The sequence below is a fragment of the Tetrao urogallus genome (genome assembly GCF_951394365.1).
Source record: "Tetrao urogallus genome assembly, chromosome: 18".
NCBI lineage: Eukaryota > Metazoa > Chordata > Aves > Galliformes > Phasianidae > Tetrao > Tetrao urogallus.
In genome coordinates, this window is record NC_136831.1 from 5,528,436 (window position 1) to 5,551,463 (window position 23,028).

Here is a 23,028-nt window from a genome sequence, read left to right on the forward strand (position 1 = left end):
ACACAGGCTGTCTGCAAAGATGCCCTTGGGGTAAAGGTAGTCCTTGAAAAAGGGGCTGGGTGGAGGAGGAGGTGACAGCACTGTGAGCAGTACTGGGCAAAGAGGAGCTACTCTGCAGAGCTGGGGTGATGCCCCATCCGACTGGCAGCCCCTGCCCAGGGTACTCCCTCGTTGGGTCTCAGCTGTTGTGGTAACAGAGGATTTATTTGGAACCTTGTGTCAAAATGCAGCAGGGAGCCTCTGCCCTAGGAGGACAGCATCCTGCCCGTCCCACCAGCAGTGTGGGGTCTGGCTGCTGTGCCCCTGGCTGCAGCTGGGGTTATGCTTGCAGGGTGCAAAGAACGAGGGGAGAGTGTTATCACCAAGACATAAGAGGGAGCGGGAAGCCCCCAGCTCCTGCTTCCTGCAGTGGTGGCTCCTCTGCTTTATCACCCTCTCCCAGTGCTGAATTATTGAGAGTGTTGCTTTCTTTTATTGCTGTGCTGGAGGAGCAATGCCTCAGCCTGGCTCTGCTTTGAATATGATTACGGGCCTGGAGATGTCAGAGCCAGCAGGGCCCCAGAGACCAATCTGCCACCCCTCTCGCTCCTTTGCCTTCCCTTACTCTTATTTATTCCCTTGCTCCTGCGTCTGGTTCAGCACACACGGTCCCTTTGCTCTCCTCCACTGTGCAGAGCCCCACAGGGGCAGGAGATTTAGTGACAGCCGTGCGGTGCATGCAGAGCTGCCCCACGCGGGCAGGGCTCTCCTACCTGGGGGTCCCGCTGCAGGCAAACGGGGGGCTGTCCTTACACCACTGGTCCCACTGACCCCAGGGGTCCCACTCTGCCATCCGCCCTGCGCAGCACAGGAGCTTTGTGCCAGGGCTGTGCAGGATGTGCTGTGCTGTTGAGGGTCCCGGTGTCACTGAGGGCTCTGGGTGCCCCCCTCCGTCTGGCGGCTGCCGGGAGCTGGCTGGCAGCTCGCAGGTTAATGATGAGAGCCTTATTGACAGGGGAGCTTGGAAAATGCTGAGGCAGGACATCTGCCGCTCCGCGTGTCCGTGCGGAGCCCACGCCGCTCCTGTGAGCGCACGCTGCCACTGCCGGACCCCCGCCTCGTGCAGCCTCCTGCTCACCCACTTGCCCTTTCCTTTGCTTTCAAGACGCCAGAGAGGATTTATTTTTCATCCTTCGCTCTCCCCTTTTTTCTTTTCCTTTATGATGAACTAAGTCCCCGCCTGGCTCCTTGCACTGGAGCTGCACCGCAGCTTCCCGCTGCCCACCCAGGCACCTTCCCACAGCTGCAGCCCCCCCCGTAGCCCCGCAGCAGCATGCCGGGCACCCAGCCCTGAGCACCCACACCGTGCACGTGCTGTGCTGCCCTGGGGGCTGCAGTTGGACGGAGGGGACGGAGCCCACCGAGGAGCAGCGCCCAGAGCTGCCCGCTGCCCCCCGCCGATCCGCGGAGCTGCACTGCACCCACTGCCGACATGATGATGTATTTTTGGGTAGGTACCGCCGCCAGGGCTGCTTCCCCTCTCTCTTTGCTGGGGCTTTGCTTGGGGTTTTTGGAGTTGTTTCATGCCAGTGTCACTTTCCAGCAGTGCTGCCTGCCAAGGGAATGATCCCCTCTTCCAGCTGGGTGCAGGCAGTTTGTGGTGCCATGGAGGAGCCGGGCAGGGCTCCTCATTCATCCCTGCTTGAGAGCAAAATCAGACCCCTGGCAGTGGCTGGCAGTCCTTGCCCGGCCCTGTTCTGCCCAGAAGCATTCCCCCCTCTCCTGGTGCCCCAGATGGGTGCGCTGGATCAGAGTGCAGCAGCTCAGGTGCAGCTCCTGCTGGGAGTGCTGCTTGGATGGGGTGGGCTCTGTTGACTGCACCATGAACGTTTGTGCTGGGAGAGGTGGTGTGATCTGTGCTCTGTGAGATGGGGCGATCCCAGCCCTTCCCTCAAGAGGTCCCTGCACTTCTCCAGCAACTCTGTCCATGATGGAGTGAGTTTGGCTGTGCTCACACAGAGGCCTTTGTGTGGGGTCAGCGCTGCAGCCCGGCTGTGGGGCTGGATCCAGCCTGAGAGCAGAGAAGGGATCTCTGTAGAAATCCCTGCCCACCCTGAGAGCTTGGAGTGGGGGCCTAGGGCTGTGCTTTGCAGCAGCCGTGCCCAGGGATGGGATGCTGAGTGTGAATATGGGTGCAAGCTTGCTGCTGGTGTACCTGGGACTTTGAGCAAAGGAGAGGGACTCATGGATCAGGAGCCAGTGGAGCTGATGGAGCTGTTCCTGCTAGGACATTAATGCTGCCCGGACTCTTAGCAAGCTGCTGCAGCTTTGGAAGCACACAGCTTTCTAGAGGTTGTGCTTGCAGCTCCGTGGCATCACATGGCTTTGTGAGCTGGTGCAGAGCTGCATGGCTGGGAGCAGCACCCGGGATGCACTCTCCGTGCTGGAGTGCAGTGCCCAAGGGTCTCCCTTCCTACAGGTGCCGTTACCCCCAGATGGGGTCAGTGACTGTTTTGCTCCCAGCACAGTGCCTGAGCATCATTTCTTGGCACTGTGGACATCCTTCCATTGCGAGTGTGGGAGGAAGGGGAAGGTCTGGTCCCTGCGTGGCAGGAGCACGGCCGGGAGCACTGCAGGAGCTCTGCGGTGGCAGTCGGCAGCGGGCGGCTCGGTAATCGACACCGCAACAGGCTGAGATGCCAAAGCAAAACGTCTTCAAATTAGCCGTAATTGCAGGAGAAATAAAGAGCATGCGGGGCGAGTGGAGGGAGGGTTCTATAAATATTATGATTTTTAAAGTTTGCCCTGGAGTCCTAGAGACTGTTTAAACGCTAATATCCTGCCTGTGCATTTAAAAAGCCTTATAATGAGGATGGAGTGTCTGCTTCCCCTGCACCTCCTGCCTGGCGCTCCCACGCCGCCCACCTCACCCGTCGCGTCCCAACACGGTGCAGCACTCCCTGTTCCCCCCATTGCCAGGGCTGCTCCGTGCCCCACAGCCTGCAGTGCCTCTCCTGCCCCGTGCTGCAGCCCTGCAGTGCAGGTGTCAGCCCAGCACACAGCCCTGCTGTGAGCCAGAGGTTCTCCTGGGTACCCACAGGGGTTTGTTCCAGGGAAGGGGAAGCTCTGTGTTAAGGATCTGCAGGCTCTGGTTCCTCACGGTGTTTTGCTGAGCTGGGAGTGAACACGACCACCCTCATCCAGCAGGACTGCTCCCACCTCTGGAGGGCACGACACAGAGCACCTGACCCCCAGGAAAGGGGGCTCCTGTCCTGGCATGTGTCCCTGAAAGAGGTCCCAAATCTGTCCGGGCCCTGAAAGGTTCACTGCCCCTTGGAGCGATGCGATGGGAGGGCTGAGATTGGAGGAGCTGTGGGGAGGCCCTGCATCCCTTGTCTGCTGCTGGCCGTGGGCTGGCTCAGGGCTCCCTGCTGCGTGCCACTGCTGGAGCCACCCGGCTGTGAGCCCAGGGTGCTCAGCAGCATCTGCTCTGCCACGGTTCTGCTGCCTGCACGTTAATTCTCATTAAATCCAGGGAGCCCAATTGCCTTTCCATGTAAATATTTTGTCAAGTGAAAGAGGGCTTTAGGAAGGGCTGTGCTGATGGAAGGAGAAAAGCCAGGCTTTCTTGCAGGTACGGTGGCAAGCTCGTGCCTGCCTTGTCTCATTAAAGCATGACCTGTGCCCTGGTGTGGGTGGCTGCTTTGTGCCCAGTCAGCCTGGAGCTGCTGGGCAGTGCAGTGCCCACCACCCCGCTGCCCTCGTGTGCATCGCTCCACTCACCTGCAGCAGCGCCAGGCAGGTGGAGGAGCATCTCAGAGCCCCATCCCTTCTCCCCTCCTCGCCATGGGTGGTGAGCAAAGTTTCAGCGAGCTGCTATTTCTCCCTGGTTCCCATTAAACTTTCATGTGCTTTCTCTGCATTTCTGCTCCCTTCCCGGCTGTTCCAGCTGCTGTCCCAGATAGCTGCTGTCGGTTGTGATTCTCTCCTTATCTGATGAGGTCATGTTTGGTGCCGGTGACATCACCACCACTGCCTGGGGACTGTGACCGCGGCGCTGTGACCGGCACTGGGAGCCTGGAGCAGCATCAGGGCCGCTATGTGGGTCAGCAGCCGCAGGTACGGCTCCCACTGGGATCAGTGCAGAGCCAAGGCTTCCTTGCAGTGGAAATCTCTGCCTTGTTTTTGGAGTTTAGAGCAGACAGCAGCTTCACCAACCCCCTGAGAGCCACCAGTGTGTGTGTGGGGGGGGGAGACACGTGGAAGGAGGCTTAATTGCTTGCAGAGGGGGCTCCCCCAGGTGTCCCCATGGAGGGATGCTGGACACAGGAGTCCCACGTGGCAGCGTCCCACAGTGCTCACCGCTCGCTTCCTTGCTGCTGAGTGCTCTGCAGCCCTGCGTTCCCTCTCCCCAGTGACTTGCTGGAGCTCTTCCTCCTCCCCAATCCTCTCTCCCCCTCTTGTGTTTTGGCTGCACAGCCATCAGGGTGCCTGGTGGCAGGGTGAGCCTCCTGGGGCTGCGTCTTCACTGCATTGCCCATTGCTGGCACCGCATGCAGCCGCTGCGCAGCCCTGTGTGAGCCTCACTGCCACGGTTAAACACACACAGTCACTGCTGAGCCCGTCTGTGACTGTTGGGTTTCTCTATTTGTAGCCTCCTGCTAGGGCTCCCTGCAGCCCGTGGCTCCCATCTCCTCAAGAGATGTCAGGAAGCACCCAGTACTCCCTACCACCCAATCCTGCCTGTTCCCTGGTGCTGTGGAGCTGTCTGACTCGCCCCCCAGCACAGTGAAGGCCAATGAGGATCTGGAGCTGGTGGCTGCCCCCGGGGAGAGCCAATCCCCCAGCACCCTCCCCAGCATCCCATCTGTGTTCCCTGTGATGTCCCCATAGCCGGTGGGGATGGTCTGTAATGGCCATATTGGATTCTATTTCACTTGTGATCGGTTTGAACCACACCTGTCTTTCAGAGGAGGAGAAATAAACCAGAAATCTGTGGATGGCTGCATGGGAAGCGGAGAGCATGCTGTGGCTCAGGGCAGCCCCTGGTTGCTGCTCCAAGGCTGGGAGCTGCAGTGCAGAGAGTGATGGTGGTGCTGGAGCAGGAGAAAGTGCTTCAGTTTGTGTGCTGTCTGTGCAGGGTGCTGTGTTGGCCCACTGAATTCTGATGCTGCTTCTCGGCAGCAGATGGGCAAGGGTGGGCAGGGGTGAGGTTGGGCAGCAGAGCTGGGTTTGTGCACAGTGGTGGCATGGAGCAGGCTGAGGTGTGAGGCAGAGACCTTTCTGCAGTGCTGCAGAGCCCCTGGCACCCATCTGTCCCCCTCTTGCTGTCCTGGTCTGCATGCAGCACTCTGTGCTTCTTGAGGACAGTGGGTGCGTGGGTCCATGCCCTCACCCCAGCTCTGGAGCTCACACCAGTTCAGATCCATCAACACCTTCATCTAATCGCTTTTTGTCTGTGACTAGCAACTAATGAGCTTTTAATTAATGAGTGCCTCAGCTTGGGGGCACTGTGCACTGGGTTGGAGGAGAGGACCAGGTGTGTGCTGTGCTTGTGGGGCGCTTTGCTCGCAGCTGCAGTCTGGTGGTGCCCCAGTGCTTGGAGCAGAGCTCTGAGCTGCACTCTGGGTAGAAGTCACCCTGATTACCGCTTGGGTGAAGTTTTCCAATGGAAAGAGGAGCTGAGCACATGGCAGATGTGACCACACATCTCCAAGCACCCCGCAGCCTCGCTGGGCCACCATCGTTACATACACCCTGTACATCCCAGGGGCAGTGCTGGGTTTGGCCTTCCTGCAGGCAGGTCCCTCCTTCCATCCCTCCTGGCACAGCATCGGCTGCCAGCCTCCAGCACTCTGCTGGGCTCTAAGCTGTTGTCCAGGGCTGCTCCCACCCTGGTGCCACGTTCTTCTCCCTCTTCCAGAAAAGAAAACCAAGGAGCCCTCAAGGGTTCATTTAAAATAAATAAAAAATGAAAATAGTGCTGATTTGAAGGAAAGCCAGCCCCATCCTGTGCATGGGAGCGCGTCGCCAACCCATCCCCGAAGGGCAGAGAGAAAGATGTGCTTAGAACTGCAGCCCTGTGCAACTTCTGCCTTTGATCATATATCTTACATGTGCCCTTTGCTTTCCCTCTTCTGATATTTATTAGGTTTAATTTTACTGGGACATGGCTCTAAGTGAGACAGATGGAACGGGGTCTGTGTGCCTGGTGAACACTTCTTAATTAAACAGATAAATAAACTTTCCTTCCTGGAGACTTTGAGTTTCGGAGGGGTTCCTCCAGGGCTGCAGCTCTGCGGGGCTGCACAGCTCTGGCCAAGTCTCCCCAGCTCGACTGTGCCACCAGCTGGGGTGGGTAGAAGCAGCAGGGCAAGGGAAATGGGCCATGAGTGGTGCTAAGGACCTGTTCCTACCCTGAGCTGGCAGTAGGCTGGCACAGCATTCCCACTGCAGCCAGGCAGACGCTGGGCAAGGAGAAGAGAGGAGATGCGAGCACTCCTTGGCTCCTGGTTCTCCATCCCATGGGATTTTGCATCATGCACAGGAGCACAGAGATCACTGCTGTGTTGGGGAGAGGAGCACAGGGCAAATGTGGCAAATTCCTGCTGCTGGTGGTGTGGAGGGCTCCTGGACGGAGCGCCTGCAGCCCATTGGGGACGGAGCTGGGCACGGCTGCCAGCACCCCGCTCCCTGCTGGAACACCACCTCTCCTCACCCCTTGATGCTGGCCCTGCTGGCACAGGGCAGTGCCAGGACTTGCGGCGCTGCCACCCGCCAGGAGTGTGTTTGAGTCACCCTGCCCGGAGCCAGGCTCTGGAAAGGGGGAGGACAGGCAGATGACCTCATCTTGGACCTCGTCCCCAGTGCTCACCTCACGTGGTTTGCTTGGTTGGATGCTGTGGGCCATGCCTTCCCTTTTTACCTCTGTGTAAGAGCAGAGGGGGTGTCTGCTGGGCAGGGCATCCTCACCCTGTGCCAGACGTGTGTGTGGTGCAGACCCTTTACTACAGCTGCACAAGGAGGGGCTTTGGGGACATGCTCCTTTGCCTTTGCGTGGCTGCCCTGGGTGCTGGAGCACACAGGGGAGAGAAGCGTGGAAGCTGTAGAGCTCTGGAGCTAGAGGCGAGCAGTGAGCACAGGGTGTGAGCACCATGGTTCCTGGGGAGGGTCAGTTTGTCGGTCTGGGGTCCCTTGTGGTCCCACAGGAGTTGGAGGGTGAATGGCCAGGGTGGGACAGAGGAGCTCACGGAGTGTGCCAGCAGCAGCTGAGGGTGCAGCTGGCAGTGGGTGCTGCTGCCTGGATCCTTCTGTTTTCAACGGCAGGGGATGATGGTGGTGAGAACTCCCGTCAGTCTGGGGTCCCCCTCCCTGATTTGGCACCCCGCGTCCTCGGCAGCGCATTCTGCCCAGCAGCAGGACCCCATGCAGGGTTGGGATCCCCCTAACCCCTAGCTGCCCTCTGTTAAGGATGGCTTTTCCTGGAGCAGTTGTTTCCACGAGGTTCTGCCTGGTGGCCCAGGGTTGGCCATGCAATACGCCTCGTCTGATGAGTATCTGCAGCAGAAACTGGAACCGCTGCGATTGTACCAGGACACTGCAGCATGTCGCTATGTCTAGGGATACTGTGGAAAATCCCAGCCTCCAAATAGGGCTGTTCATGTGCTGGAGGCTCCGGAGGAGACAGAGCATCAGCAGCTGCTGGCACAGACCTGCCTTTGTGCATCACATTTGGCCAAGATGGAAACCGAACGGCACCCAGGTTTCATTTCCCACATACCCCAGGACAAAGCCATCCCGGCAGCTCCGTGGCCGTGCTGCGGTGCCAGCCCCCGTGTGCGGGTGGGCAGCGCGGGGCGCGGGGCCGGGACCCCCCGTAGCAGCACCCGGTTCTGCGGCACCCCGGGGTCCGCGGCGGGAGGCGGCGGGGTGGGAGCGGGCCGAGCACACGCGGCCGTCCCTCGCGGGTGCCGGCACGTAGGCTATTGCCATGGCAGCTGTGACAAAGGTGTGCGTGGTATCGATTCGTCAGGGCTGCTGGCAGCATCCCCGGAGTGCCCCCAGCCCGCGCCGCAGCCGGTGCGTGGCCGGGGCCGGCGCGGGGGCCGCGGCTCGGGGAGGGGCCGCACACGCGTGGCGGGGCCGATCCCCCCTCAACGCAGCGGTGATGCCGCGGGGCTGCGGCTGCGGGAGGAGGAGCCGGGTGCGGTGCGCGGCTCCACGCGAGGCCGCGTCTGCGTGTGTGTCTCCTGGGGGAGAGCGTGGTGCGTGTGCACGTGTCCCGCTGTGTGTGCGTGGGGGGATCCCGGGGCCGCCGGCGGGGCGCGGGGGGGGGGGATGAAAGGGGGGGTGGCGGTTGCGGGGCTCCCGGCGCGGTCCCGGCTCCCGGCGCGGTGCCGCCGCAGCGCACGGCTCCGCCGAGGAGCGGGGCAGCCCCGCAGCCGCCGCAGCGCCGCCCCCGCCCCGCAACGCGCGTGCCCGGGGCCGCCCGGGGCCGGGGAAGCCAAGCGCGAGCGAGCGGCAGCGGCGGAGGGGTTAAGTGCGGGATCAGCTGTTCTCATGTCATTACGGATTCTCTTCATTTTACACAGAGCTCTGTTTGATGTCTGAATGCACAGGGGACTCCCCCTCCTCCTCCAACTCCCACCCCTTTTATTTCACTCCCTCACCCTCTCTCCCTTCCTCCTCCCCTTCCTTTCTCTCTCTCCCCCTTCTCTCTCTCACACGCACACCCTTTGCAGACCGTTCATTCAGTGCCAGTGTCTAATGGCACCGAAGTAAATAGCCGAGCATTGTTCCGGCAGTGTCAGAGCAGAGCGGGGCCAGCCTTCCTCAGATGAATTCCTCCTAAATAGCGCCCGAGGGGGACGGGAGGGGACGGAAGAGGAGGGGGAGAGCCAGAGGGGAGAGCCAGGAAGACAGAGGATAAGCAGTGTGTAGAAGAGGACGAAACTGCGAGCAGCTTCACGGCTACCTGTCAACACATGCTGTGCTCCATGGCTAACTCGGGCTGCCTCCTTGTCTCCAACTCAGGCATGCTTCCTCACTCTCTCCCCTGTCCTCCAGCCTTCCTCTACCTCCAACAGGTAAGTGACCCTCTTCTGGGGATTTTTTTGCTTTGCGGCTCACACGTGCTTTCTCTAAGCGAAGGGTCAGAGTTTAACCTCTTCCTCCCCAGCTTCTCCCGGCCTCCCCGGCGCATCCTTCCCACCGTTGCGTCGCGTTGGCAGCTCCTGCTCCTCGGGTGCGAGGTCGGTTGGTTGCGGGGTCCCACCGGTTCTTCTGCTCTGTGAGGTGGTGGGATTATGGCTGGGTAGTGTGGGACCGAGGCGGTGCTGCAGGCGGGCAGCGGGCACAGCTCCAGCTCCTGCTGCTCAGCACAGCCGGGAGTGCTCGGTGCTCCGCGCACGGGGACTGCACTGCTCCGGCCCAGGCAGAAGGGGAAGCGAGGAGCTGCATGTGCACCTGAGTGTGTGTCTGCGTGCTGCCAGGGGTCATGTAGGGCTGGATGGTGCTGCCTGGATGCAGGCACGGGGTGCTGCAGGTGCATCCCAGGAGGGCGCTGGGCCGGAGCTCGCGCAGCCGGCGCTGGCTTGCAGGCACCAGCAGGTCTGTGCGCCCTCAGCTTTGCTCCCAACTTCCCGTCAGGGCTCACAGCTCCTGGCTGCTGCCTGATCCCACACGCTGAGTTCCAGACTCGCCATCCCTGGGGACGTGCAGCTTGAGGGAGGCGGTATTTTCTTCAAAAGCCTCTTTGCTGCATCGGAAATCCCAGTCTCCCAGCCGGGCTAACTGCTCCATTTGTGCTTTCAGGAGTTTAAAAATTCATAGCATCCTACCGCGCTCTGCCTGGCCTGCATGCTCACCTGGCAGCTGGGGACAGCGGCCGGCACAGTGCAGCCCCACGGCCTGGGCAGGGGATGGGGGCTGTGCATCGCTTCCCTGAGCCCATGTCTGCTTGCAGCCAGCATGCAGCCGGGCTGGGGTTGGGGACAGCAAGGCCTGGGCTGCTCCATGCAGCGCGTCGGGGCCGGGCTGGCGCAGGCACTGCTGGTTACACAAGTGTGCGGAGCTGCTGCATGTGCAAGGGTCTGGAGCTTGCGGGGCTGCTGCAGAGGCTGGCCAGAACGGTGCGTGATTTATTCCACCTTCCTGCAGGCAGAGGCTGTGGGCGAGCTGGGGTTGGGCTGAATTTTGATCTGCACTTCCCTGGGCTGCGCAGAGCACAGCAGCTCATCCGCAGCTGCTGCTCAGCTGTCCTGGTGCACCGGGGGGGTTCAGGGCCTCTGACACCGGGCAGGAATCATCCCCAGGCCCCCACCCACCCCCGGGGGGGGGTTCTGTGTGTCTGCAGGGAGAGCGGCAGATGCTTCAAGGCAGCTGCTCCACTCGTTGCAGCACCCGGCACAGAGCGGCTGCACTGCCCGCAGCTCCCAGGCTGTGCCGGTGCCAGTGCTGGTGCTGGAGGCTGTGGGGAATGGCAGCTCTTGGGGCAGGCTCAGGCCGTGGTACTGGAGACCAGTGGGATGTGTGCAAGAGGTGCCTGAGGTCTGTGGAAGGAAAAGTGCTTGTCTCGGTGCAGCTCAGCCCTGATTGCACCCAGCAGTTTCTGGGACCTTCGCTGCCCCATTGCTGTAATTTGGAGGTGGTGTTGTACCCGTCCTCCTGCTCTCCCTGATGTCTTCTGTTCCTCGGCTGCAGGTTTGGCCTCACAAGCATGAGAGGAGGGTTTTATGGAGAAATTTGGAGTCAGGTTTTCACCCAGCGGTGACTGAGGTGGAGGCCAAAGCCTCTGTCCTTCCACCAGCTCTGTCTGTCGCTGAGGGTCTGCACAGCATTTGGAGATGATGTTTCTGGTGCAGGTTGCAGCAAGACGTCGGGCACAGGACAGGGCTGGCAGCGACCACGTGGGGAACGGCATGGGGAAGTGAATGGCACGGGGCAGGGCTTTTTGCCCAGTCCATCTGAGCAGCAGGCACATCAGCCCTGCCCCACTCACTGGGCAGTGCTCAGTCCATGGACTCACTTTGCCTTTTGGACGCGACGATGTCAGTGTGCCCGTGCACCAACCACCTGGGAGAGTTCAACAAACTTCTTTTCCAAATTGCGCTGTGGATTGAGGCTGTCCGTGGGAAGTTCAGCTCAGGGTTAGGGTGCGAGCCTGGCATCCACACTGCAGGGTGGGTGGCACACAGCGGGTGCAGTGTGTGTGTGTCAGTGGTACTCAGTGCTGGTGCCCAACAGCTGTGCCAAGGCCGTGCATGCTGGGTTTTGCTTGGGGTTCCAGGACCTGGAGGATGGCATTGCCATTGCGGTGTGCTCACTGGTCCCCACTGCCATTTGCTTTAGCCATTCCTGCAGGGGCAGCTCTGTTGGTGTTGCTGTGTAGCACCGATGTTTTTGATCTTGATGGCATTGAAGGGAATGACCAAGAAATGGAGCTCCCTGCACAGTTTTGGCTCGGCAGGCACTGTGGACAGCCTGGCTGTGGCAGCTCACTGGAGCTCAGCTCCTGTCTGCACTGTGCTGCAGCTCTGGGCGTGCTGCAGAGCCCGGCAGCGTGGGACCCCTGGAGGGGCCGTGGGTTTGGGAGCAGGGCTGATGGCCAGAGGGGATGGGAATGCTCCGTCCGTACCCAAAGCCGTAGTGCGGTGCTGAGCTCGGGCAGGGCCTCATGCGCAGCGAGACCTTGGTGGTTGCATTTAGTTACCAGAGGAATCAGTCACTGCTTGAAGTGTCTCTGCTATAATTATATAAGAGCAGCTAATCACTCCAGGAAGAGACACACTGCTGACCCGGAACAGCCCCAGGCGCTGAGACTCAGCATCAGCGTTAGAGCAGAGGAGCCTGGCTGCAGCATCCTGTGCTCATGGGCACGGTGGGGCTGGATGTGAGGGTGGCTGTGGGTGGGCTCAGCACATTGGGTGTCCCCGCAGCCCCCAGCATTGCCCAGTACCGGCGCTGTGGGCTGATCCGAGCTGGGGAACAGCCTCTGCAAAAGGCTGCTTGGAAAATTCCTCTCCAAAAGGGCCGCTGCCAAGTTTAGCAGATTATATTTTTAGGGAGCAAGTCTATTCCTAGCAGTGTTGTAGCTGTTGCAGCAGCGGGTTTGTTTAAAAGCTGGTTCCATCCCCTGCGTGCACATTTCATGGAATGGGAGCCCGGACCCCATCCCTGCACAGGAAAGATGGCTTTAGACCTGCAACAAATATGTTTGCCTTTTCTTTTTCTTTTAATATATTGAAAGCGCCAGCATTAATTTTAGCTTTTGTGAAGCCGCTTTTCCCACAATAGCTGTAATTTAGGCCTACCCTGCCTGGCGATGCTCTTTTTATAGGTATATTCTTATTTTAGTGCTATAGTGATGGGTGAATGAGTAGATTAAATTAGATTTAGTATCTATCATTCTTTAAAGCATTACAGGCGGCCGTTGCGGGGATGAGGTGTAATTAGGCTCAGCCTCCCTGCGCTCCCCACACCCACCCTATGGGTGCCCCGTGCTGCCCACACCTCACCCTGGTGCCAAGTGGGGGCGCTGGGGGTTACATTCCCTTGCGGGACAGCTGTGCCAGGGGGCTGTGGTGTCTGGCACAGGGCAAGCATTTACCCTACCCTCCCAAATCCCCTGGTAAGCCCCGCTCCCCTGACCGGTGTCTCCGTGCCGAGTTCTGGCTTTGCTGCTCCTGTGTTTTCCCAGCACACAGCTGGCTCCATCAGCTCCTGCACCCCCAGAGCGCAGCCCCCACCCACCACCCCCTCGTCCTGTCTGCATCGCGCCGAGCTTAGAAATTGGCTTTGCACAGCATCAGCAGGATTCGCTCCAGCCCCTGTGTAAGCAGCGCTGCTGAGATGCGATCCCTGGCACGGGGAAGCGATTACACAGAGTGAGACGAGCGCTGGAAGGAGACCCGCGTGGAGGAGGGACTCCACAGAGACAGTGTTGGGAGAGTGGTGTGCAGGCAGCCCTGGCCTCAGCGCTGGGGACACGTGGGTGCCACTGCCTGGGGCTGTGCGGTGGCTCAGCATCTCGGCCATCCCCTCCACCAGAGCTGCGGAGCTGCCGTGCCCGCTCCTGAAATCTCTCCCTCCAATCCTTCGTGGTGGGTGCTGGAGCCGGAGTGTGACTGCGGTGCCAAGCTGGGTGCCCCCCCGTCCCAGCAGCCCGTGTTGTGCTGGTGGGGCTCGCTGCAGGTTCCACCAGGCAGACACGAGGCAGGGCTGACTGCTCGCTCCCCCTCGCCAAAGTGCTGGGCTTGCAGCACTTTGTCATGATTTTCATCTCATCTCCGAGCAGCAATCCTTCACTGCTCGCATTACCCAAGTAGAAAATGACACATAAACTGACATGATTGCTGCTGTTTCTCAGTGCCACGCAACATCTGTTCCCTCAGCGGTGCGGGGGAAGGTGGGCAGGGGCTGTGACGTGCCACGCGGCCCCCCAACTTCTCACCCTTTGCTCCCCTCCTGCCGCCGTGCCTCCTCCAGCCGTGCTGCAGCAGAGCCGGGAGCTGAGAGCAGCTGGAAGTGCTGGGGTGGTGCAGGATGGCAGTGGGGAAGCAGCAGGAGGAGCTGCACTTGGCTGCCCATCCCGCACCGTGCTGGGCACGCTGTGTCCTCACAATGTCCCCGCTGCCTCCTGCACGCAGCCCACAGCTGGGCAGGAGCCTGCAGCAGCGTGTCCTGAACCTTCCAGGCTTTGCAGACCTGTTCTCCGTCTCCAGATTTCTCTCCATCTCTTCCCAGAGCCCCGTGCTGCTTGGGGACACCTCTGTGCAGGTGTCCGGCAGTAGGGGCTGCACTGGGCTCTGCCACCCTTCCCTCCTCGTGTCCCAACACCCAGCACAGCACCGGCCGCAGCCTCCTGCAGGCTCCTGTCTGAAATCAAAAAGAGGGAGAGAAGAGTGAGAGGCAGGCGACGGTGGCAGCTTATTTGTGATCTGCATTGTGTGGGGAGCTCTTAATTAGAGCTAATTAGGCTAATTAACTTGCAAATGAGAAACTCGTCTTTTTCTCCTTTTCTTTTACAAGAGAAAAAAAAAATTAAAAGCTGAACAACAAGACCGATACGGAGGCTGCTCTGTACCTGCTGCAGAGCCCCTTTGGCTTGCAGGATGCCCACCCGGTTCCTCCCTGTGACCCCCAGCACCAGGACCAGGGTGCCCCCCCCCCCTCGTGCCCACTCCTCCTCCCTCAAATGTCTCCAGTCTCCTCCCCTCTCTCTGTGCTGCAACACCCCAGGGCTTTGTTAGCACAACTCGGTTCAAATGTCTGATTAGTCTTTAGGAGATCGAGGGGTCAATTTTCCACAGCTCCTTCCTCTCCATTTAACTAATTTAACTGCACGATTGTTACAAATTTCATTTTATTATAGCCCTGCTTCTCAGTCCAATTGAATTACCAAAATCTCATTTTCTCAGAAGTGCTGAATATGTAATTAGAGGAAAAATTATGCTTCTGACTGCCTATTAGAGAGGTTCGTGTGTGAGCCCAGCTCCGTGCACACGCGGGTACGTGGCTGCTGAACACCCACGAGTGTGCATGTGGGGAAGTGCTGTATGCAGCTGTGCCAGAGCCCGTGGTGGTGGATGGCAGTGATGGGCTCTGCCAGGGGATGGGGCTGCATCCAGAGCCCACGAGGGCACTGTCACTGTCCGGCTTTAGGATGCAGGGCCCCTGTGCTGGACACTGAGCACTGTGGGTAAGGCAGAGCAGGGCTGCCCACACTGCAAGAGCAGGCGGAAAAACAGAGCTAAGGAATGCCCCGAGGCAGGAATGCCTGCAGGAGCTCAGCAGGAGCAGGTAGCTCGGGTGGGCACCGCTGGGGACGTGGCTCCCTTCCTATCCCATCTCCATGCTTGACACAGCCATGCTTGTGTCTCTTCTGTAAGCAGCTGCCCAGGCCCTTTGGTGGCTGATACAGAATGAGCACTCCTGGAAATCCTGGCCCAGTGCATGCAAATGCCCGTGTCTGCACTGCTCTGCCGGGCAGGGCAGGGCTCCACATCCCACAGCAACATCCTGCCACTCGCTGGAGCCCCAGACACGGCACGTCCTGGCCCATCTCCAGCACAGACACAGCACAGTCCCTCCCTGCACAGGTCCGTGTGAGCTCAGGAAATGTCCCAGGCATGCAGGGAGGTGGGAGGTGGCGGCGTCCTGGAGCCCCCATGAAGCACCCCCCGTCTCGCCTCAGTTACACAACATTATCATTTCATAATACTCTGAAATATACATGAAGTTGGCTGAATGCAGATGAAATTGCACCATTTACTTCATGAATATTTCATGCAGCCTCAGCTCCGAAGTTTCCGGCTGATGGAGGCAGGAGCCCATGCTGGACCCCGTCCCTCCCAGCCCCGTCAGTCCCACGCTGGAGGTGACAGTGAAAACACACAGCCAGGGCAGCTCCAGGTGCCACCAGCCAATGGTGCCACCCATCTCCCAGCCCACAGCATTCTGCAGGAGGGCATCCCCAGGGCCGCTCACTGGAGCTGCACTCTGTCCCCTCCTGCTCCTGCACCGCGCTGCCCCGGCTGAGCTTTGTGCCACGCGGTCCCTGCCTGCAGCCCTGCATCCTCTCAGCAGAGCTCCCAGTTGAGCATCCCTAGCAGATGCCATTAACGGGCTCTTCACCCCTCCCCTGCCACATCCTTAATGAAGACATTACGGACGTGGCTGACACCTCCAGCTCCTCGCCTCCTTTCACTGCTCTTTTCCCACTCCTCGTCCTGGAGAACTGCAGGCTGTGCCACCAGTACAGGGTGGGCAGGGATTGCCCCAGCAATGGGACGTCCTCCCCATCAGCCCCCGTACGTGGGGCCTCGTGACCCTGCCCCCCCCCCCCAAGCCTGGATCTGCAGCTGTGCTGCCCCAGGGCCGGGAGCACTGCTTTGTATGGATGGCGCAGCATTTTGGGTAATGAAATATTCACAGGTCAGTGATTCCTTGAGAAATGACGGGATCAGTCAATTCCTTTTCAGGGAGTAATTTTCTTCCCCTTCACGGCCTCTGTTTCGTGTTGACAGTCATTAGCATGAGAGAGCGGCCGGATCGAAGAGGGGACGCGTGGCTCTCCGCAGATGGCCGTGCAGGGACCCTCATGGCACCATGGCTGGGACATTCCCTCTGCTGCAGTGCAGCCCTGCTTGCGCTGCCCCGCTGTGGGGCAGCGGTTGCAGATGCTCTCATTGCATCCCTGCACGCAGGAGCAGAGCACTCCGCAGAGGCCACAAGCAGCCTCACCCTTTTCCAGGCTGCTCCCCAGCACTGCGCAGGTGGGCGCAACACTCACGCTGCACACTGCAGCTCTGTTGCAGCTGCCTCGATGCAGGTGGAATTGCAGGCAGTCCCGTGCTGGCCGGGACCCGTCCTGCATGCAGAGCACGGGGATGTGCCACGGGCCACTGGTACCCAACATGGCACTGTGCTCAGCCAGGTGACACCGACGCTTCCTCTGTGTTGGTGGGATTCCCGGTGTGTTATTTTTCTTAAAAAGGAGAAAGATGTTAAAAATGGCGTCGTCAGCCCTGAGCTGACAGCTACAATCACCAAAGTGCGGCGTCGGCAGGAACCGGCCCCACGCGCTAAATGACTTGAAAGGAAATGGCCTGGATTGTGCTGAGGAGGCAGAGTGCGGTGGGGAGAAAGCAAGTGGAGCAAACAAAAAAACTTCATTAATTAAAGAAACTCGTTAATGAGGGACATTTAATCAGCTAAAGATGATATCCACCCCCTGCCTGCTATGGCGCAGGGATAGCCGGCCTGCTGCGGCGGGGGCTACGGATGGGGACAGGGATGGATATGGGGCAGGAGGTGGGACAGGACAGGGGACGGGGACGGGGATGGGTTAGGGCTGTGCTCAGGGAGCCGTGTCCTGCCAGGCATTGCAGGGAGGTGGCCGGCTCTGCCCGTGCCCCAGCACTGCCTGTTTCACTCTGCGCTCGGTCTTGGGCACCGCGCTAATCTCCTGTCTCATTTGCTAAATGAGGGCCACGGGCCATTAATAACCAGAACATCTTTTAATGAAAATGCGGAAAGCCGCCCTACAAAGTGCCATGCGGGAGCATCCCCTGCGCTCCTGGCAGGGAACTGCGGCTCATGGACACCCGTTGGAGCACAGCATCACCTCTGAGCTCGCCGAGCTGCAGGCACCTGGCTGCAGGGGTTCCCCGTCACCCTCACCTCAGGGCCCTGTGAGACAAACCCAGCTGGGCGCAGGCATGGCTGTGCCATGGGGCTCTGCACTGAGCTGGGGTTTCCTGGGCTGCATGCGGCGCAGGGAGGGGTGAGCAGTGCGGAGCACGGAGCCGAGCAGCAGCAGTCAGCAGGCACTGCTCAGCCAAACCCCTCACATCCCCATCCCCTCGCAGGGCTCTGCCCCATCACTGCCGACCTGCTGGGGGTGGCATGCAGGAGGCATGCAGGAGGCGTGCAGGAGCCGTAGATCTGTGCCTCTGCAGCACCAGCAGCCCGGAGACAACGAGCAGCAAAACAGGGGAACCTAATGGTCCCTGAATGAAATAATACTTGGGCAGACAAGCACTGCGACAGCCCTAATTAATAACAGATATGAACGTGACTGTCAACACGGGCTGGCGAGGAGCCAGCGGGGTCCAAGACTCACACAGGTGGGGTAGGCACCTGTCTGCATCCCCTGCCCACCCCGTGCCCCATGGCTCCACTTGTGTGGGCCGTCCCAGGGCTGTTGGTCCCACAGGGTGCCCCACTCCTGGAGCAGAGACCATGGCAGGGGCTGGCTCTGTCCTACTGGGACCCATTGCTGGGTTAGGTTTACCAATTCAAAGTGCCCCCTTGAGCTTGATTTTCATATCTGAAGCAAAAACCTGGTAAAGCCTTGGAGAAGGAAGCGAACTGAGCACTGATGGGCAACAGCTCAATCCCTGCCCTGCTGAGGGCTGGTCCAGGTTATGGTGGCAGCAAGGATGAGTGTGCAGTGCAGGGGGACACTGGAGTGCAGCGGGATGCTCCTGTTGCCAGCTCCGTGCTGGGGATGCGGGTAGGAGGGTTGGGCATGGGGAGCACGGCCGTGGGGCTGTTGGGGGCCTGCCTGCTGCTGGGGGGATCCTGGGCTGGGGTGTTTGGGGAGCAAAGAACGGGACGAGAGCCCTGTGGGTGCCACAGGGGGGCAGTGCCTTGACCCTGCTGCCCGCGCCGTCCTGCAGTACCGCCGTCCCGGCTGCGCTGGCAGCGCATCTGGCTGGCGTGTCCCCAAGCAGCTGAGTCAGCACGGGAAGACGATGTGAGGCTGTGAATGACTTGCAGATATGTGCGGGGCTGGTTGGCTGCATGTGGTCCCCACTGTGCCCCCGGCTCGGGCTCTGCTCTCCCTGCAAGTGGGGAAGCAAGGCAGGTGAGGGATTGTGGCTAGCAGCATAGTCCTGTCCCCCCCCCCTTTTCCCCTCCCCTCCCCAGCGTCCTTCCACACCATAAATCGGCCGCACACACAATTAAGGAGCTTGTCTGCACGGTCTGAGCCACAGATGTATTTCATGGGCGAGAGGTGGTTGTAAAGCATCTGCAGGGGCTGCCAGTGCTGTGCTCGGCCACCTGCACGGAGCGTACATGTGTGTGAGAGGGGTTATGGGGGATTTGCAGAGGGCTGTGGGCAGGAGAGACCCCCATACCCCGTGGCAGCCCCAGCCCTGAGCAGCTCACAGCGCAGGTACTGCTCACCTCGTCTGACCGGGGCAGCCAGGCCAGCTGCGTTACAGCAAAGGGGCTAATCAAATATTTAGCAGTTAATTGATGCCTGCCTGCTGTTTGCCAAGGGGCAGCTGACATCCCTGCCCTCTGGCCCTGCTGCCTCCTCCGTGGTGCCCTCCCGGCTGGGCTCCAAGCACGCAGGATGCTGCCCCACTACCCGATGAGCACAGCTTTCCGTGCAGTGGTTTGGCTGTTCTTTGTCCCGTGCTACCCTCCTCCCCGAGGGCTGCCCTGGCTCCCATCACCACGAGGCGATGCGTGGGGCTCCCTGCCCATCCCCGCTGCAGCACGGCCTTGGTCTCTGCCATGCCGTGTGCTCCAGCCCCGTTCTCCCACTACCTGAGCCCCAGCAAAGTGGAGCTCGGATCGAGGAGGGAATGGGGGCTCAGCTGTGGCCACGGGGCAGGAGTGGCGCGGCACAGGGATAGCGCAGGTTGTGGGGCGGGGACCGAAAGCTGGGACGGGGCGGGGGGTCCGCAGCCACGGGGACTCGCAGCCCTGGCACTTCGGGGTCGTTTTCCTGGAGGTGACGTTTCGGCGCCGCTGTCTCGCAGGGTAACCAGGACGCCACGGCTCCGCCTGACGCGATGGCACAGCCCTACCCCCCGGCCCAGTACCCCCCGCCCCCTCAGAACGGCATCCCCGCAGAGTACGCGCCGCCGCACCCCCACCCCACGCAGGACTATTCGGGGCAAAGCACAGTACCGGAGCACGCCATGACCCTCTACACACCAGCACAGAGCCACGCCGAGCAGCCGGGCTCCGACGCCAGCACACAGTCCATAGCAGGGACGCAGACGGTACCGGTAAGGGAAGGGTATGGGGGATGCTGGCAGCTCAGCCACGGTCCTTTGGGATGCCAGATGCCCCCGCCGTGCCCAGGGGAACAGGAGCCTGCGGCGATCAGCTCACTGCCCCATAGCCGCCCCCCCCCCTCCCTGTCATTTCTAATCACTTGTAATCTACCTGCTTGGCTGCTTTCCAATCAGATAGCTTCAATTATGTGGTTGTAATGCAGCTCTGGGGGCAAAAAGTGCTGAGCTGAGCACTTCCCAGCCGGCCACCGCAGCCCTGTGTGCAGGGTCTGCTTCCTTCAGCTCTCCCCCATCCCCCCGGAATGTGCCTTTGTGCCACCTGATGCTCTCTGTAACTCACTCCCATCCCCACCCACACCGAGCTGCCCTTCCCTGGATCCCAGATGCTGCTGCTCCTGCACCGTGCCTGCTGCTGGCAGAGACCTGGGAGGGTAGTGCAGTGCTGCCCAGAGAGGGGGGAGCGCAAGGTCAGGGGTGTCCTTGGGGTCAGAGGAGAGGAACACAGTCCCCAAACCCGGATCCTTGTCAGGTTTTGTGGTGCTGGTGGGGGAGGGCTCAGCTGATGAGGCCTTGGTGCTCCTGCAGCAGACAGACGAAGCGGCACAGACAGACAGCCAGCAGCTACATTCCTCAGACAACACAGACAAGCAACAGCCCAAGAGGTTACACGTCTCCAACATCCCCTTCCGATTCCGGGACCCCGACCTGCGGCAAATGTTTGGGGTGAGTGCAGTTCCGTGCAGCCCCCTGTGTCCCATGGCTCAGTTCAGGCTCCCGGTCCTCGTGTCACCCCAGGGCCTTGCCACCATCCTTCCCCTGGCCCACCATGTCCCCCCCCTTCTGCTGCTCAGTGAGGTTTCTGCCCTGGTTAGCAGCTGAGCTCTCAGCCCTTGTCTCCTTCCCTTCACCTCTCCCATCCCTCATTAGGATTTGGAGCACTGGGGTCTCATTGGCTTTGAAGTGACCTCTGTAGGTCCTGGAAGGGGAGTGTGTGGCAGGTGGGACGATTGCACTGAGGGACACCAGGATGTGCCCTGTGCTGGTAGCCCGGGAGCTCTGCGGGCGCTCACTCTCTGCTGTCTCCACTTGCAGCAATTCGGGAAGATCCTTGATGTGGAGATCATTTTCAATGAGCGGGGCTCCAAGGTGGGTGCCACCATTACAGCGAGCCCTGGCAGCGGGCACGGCTCAGCCTGGGTGGGTGCACACCTCTGGGGGCTGTGTGCCAGCTGCCCCACTCCTGCCCCATCCCGGGGGCACGTCCCATTGCCCTGTGCTGCCTGTGGGGATGTGAGGCTGCTGGAGGGGGGAGGGGGCAATCCATGCCCGGCGGGGCGGCTCGTGTCCCTCTGTGTGTGGGTGTCTCTGCTGTATCTTCCCTGCTTTCTGTGCCCTCTCCCAGACTCTTTTCCCAGCTCGTGGGTGACGCTGGGGTCTCCACCAGGACCTGGCCTGTGTACTGGTCCGTACAGCGGCCGCTATCTCCTCTGCCAGCTCTCCTGATTCACCCCTCTCTCTCTCTCTGTCCCTGCACCCTCTCTCTCTCTCTCTCTCTGTCTCTTTCTTTCTCCTTTTCTCCTCTGCTCACAGGGTTTTGGGTTTGTAACTTTTGAAACTAGCACAGATGCCGACCGGGCACGAGAGAAGCTGAATGGCACGATCGTAGAGGGCCGGAAGATTGAGGTGCTCAGATAAGTGTGCTAGTGCCCTGCCTGCCCTGCCATGTGCATGTCCTGGGGGTGCCTGCCCAGTGTGTGCATGCGTCCGTGAATGCAGCACGGGGAGCATGCGTGTGTGCTGCAGGGAACTCGTCGTTTACAGCAACAGGGAGAGGCTCAAAGGAAAATCCTGAGGGGTAGAGAGAGCTGGGGGCTGCGCGCTGGGCTCTGGCAGTATCCTGCTGGTGATGGAGGAGCGCACAGGAGGAGGAGAAGGCTCTGAGGAGCTCTGCACCCACTGTGCAAGCAGGTGCCGTGTCCTCCAGCCCCAGCAGTGTTACTGTTTGTGTGCTGTGTGGCACTGTGCAGAGCTCCAGGAGCAGTGTGTGCAGGGCAGCGCGTGGAGTGAGCTGGGCATGAGCATCCCTGCAGCACAGAGTGGGGCCTGGCAGGGCACAGTGGTACCCATGGACCGAGCTGGGCAGGTGCTGGTGGGAGCAGCCAGGGCTCCTGGCACAGGCACATCCTGTGAGGTGGGGATAGGAGGCAGCTGAGCCTGGTACCTTTAGCACAGCGTCACGGCCCCATCAGCATGGCACAGCGGTGTCACAGCTGCAGGTCAGCCTCGTCCCACGGCTCCTTGCTCGCCCTGTCCTGCCCTCTGGTGTTTCTCTCAGCAGTAATGCACACAGAGCAGGCCTGGAGTTCTGCCTCGCCAGCCCTGTGCCAGCCAGCACTGAGCTCCCATCCCGTCTCTCTGCAGGTGAACAACGCCACAGCCCGGGTGATGACGAACAAGAAGACTGCAAACCCCTACACTAACGGTAGGGACCAGTGCAAAGAGAGATCGAGTGGGCACGGGCACAGCTGAGGTGCTGAGCAGCCCTGGGCACCATTTCCATTGCTGCAAGGCTAGGCTGCAGCACGTGTGCTCTGTGCCCTTGGCCAGAAGCAGCAGTGGCTGCTCCCTGCTGAATCTGGCAGCGTGCCTCTGTGCCATCCAGGGATGGGAGCCATGGGGGGAGCCCAGTGGGGTGCCAGGACAGGTGCACAGAGCCGCGGGTCTCCACCAACTCACCAGCTTTCCCTGCTTGCAGGCTGGAAGCTGAACCCAGTGGTGGGAGCTGTCTACGGCCCTGAGTTCTATGCAGGTAAAACCTCAGCTCCGCACTGGGGCTGTGCTGTGTTCCACCCCACTGCTCCTCCAAGCAGCCCCCTGCACGCCCCTCTTCCCCTCCCCCCTGCTCCCCAGCATGCACACTCCCCCCACACCCCGTTTGCCCCAGTGTACTTGCAGGGGCCGTGTCTCAGCAGTGCTGTGGGCACAGATTGATGCTCCAGCACAGGATGCACTGCGGTGACCGCAGGTGGGCACCGCTGCAGGAATCCCATCTTTGTCCCCTCCCTCCTGCAGTAACGGGGTTCCCATACCCTGCCACGGGGACAGCTGTGGCCTACCGAGGGGCACACCTACGGGGACGAGGACGCGCCGTCTACAACACGTTCCGGGCTGCACCCCCACCGCCGCCCATCCCCACCTATGGCGCGTGAGTACCAGAGCTGGCGGGGGGTCGGTGCCACTTGGACCCCAAGGCCTGGGGGTCCCACCTTGTGCTGCAGCCCAGCACGGCTACGGAGGCTCGGCCCCTTCCCGTCCCACTCTGTGCACGCTGCAGCAGCTGCCTCTTGGCCGGCCCTGCTGCTGACTCGGCCCTCAGGGGTGCCCCAAGAAGGCGCCTTCTGTTTGGTTTTCCATTTGGTGCTGAATTGCCTCAATTCTGCTGCTGTCAGTGTCTGCGCTGCTGGCTCCTGCACCTCCTGCGGGGAGGTGTTGGGGAGCGAGCTGCAGCTCC

General features: G+C 60.6%; 1 protein-coding gene across 1 annotated transcript in view; it reads left to right on the forward strand.

Moving 5' to 3' along the window:
- Nucleotides 1-23,028, forward strand: part of RBFOX3 (RNA binding fox-1 homolog 3) — a gene marked incomplete at both ends in the record, with an annotated part of 49,023 nt that overhangs the window by 23,920 nt on the left and 2,075 nt on the right. The window contains 8 exon segments of the mRNA XM_079544443.1: nt 9,013-9,065; nt 19,257-19,508; nt 20,103-20,240; nt 20,610-20,663; nt 21,108-21,200; nt 21,939-21,999; nt 22,273-22,326; nt 22,590-22,722. Coding sequence (XP_079400569.1) covers nt 9,013-9,065; nt 19,257-19,508; nt 20,103-20,240; nt 20,610-20,663; nt 21,108-21,200; nt 21,939-21,999; nt 22,273-22,326; nt 22,590-22,722 — 838 coding nt within the window.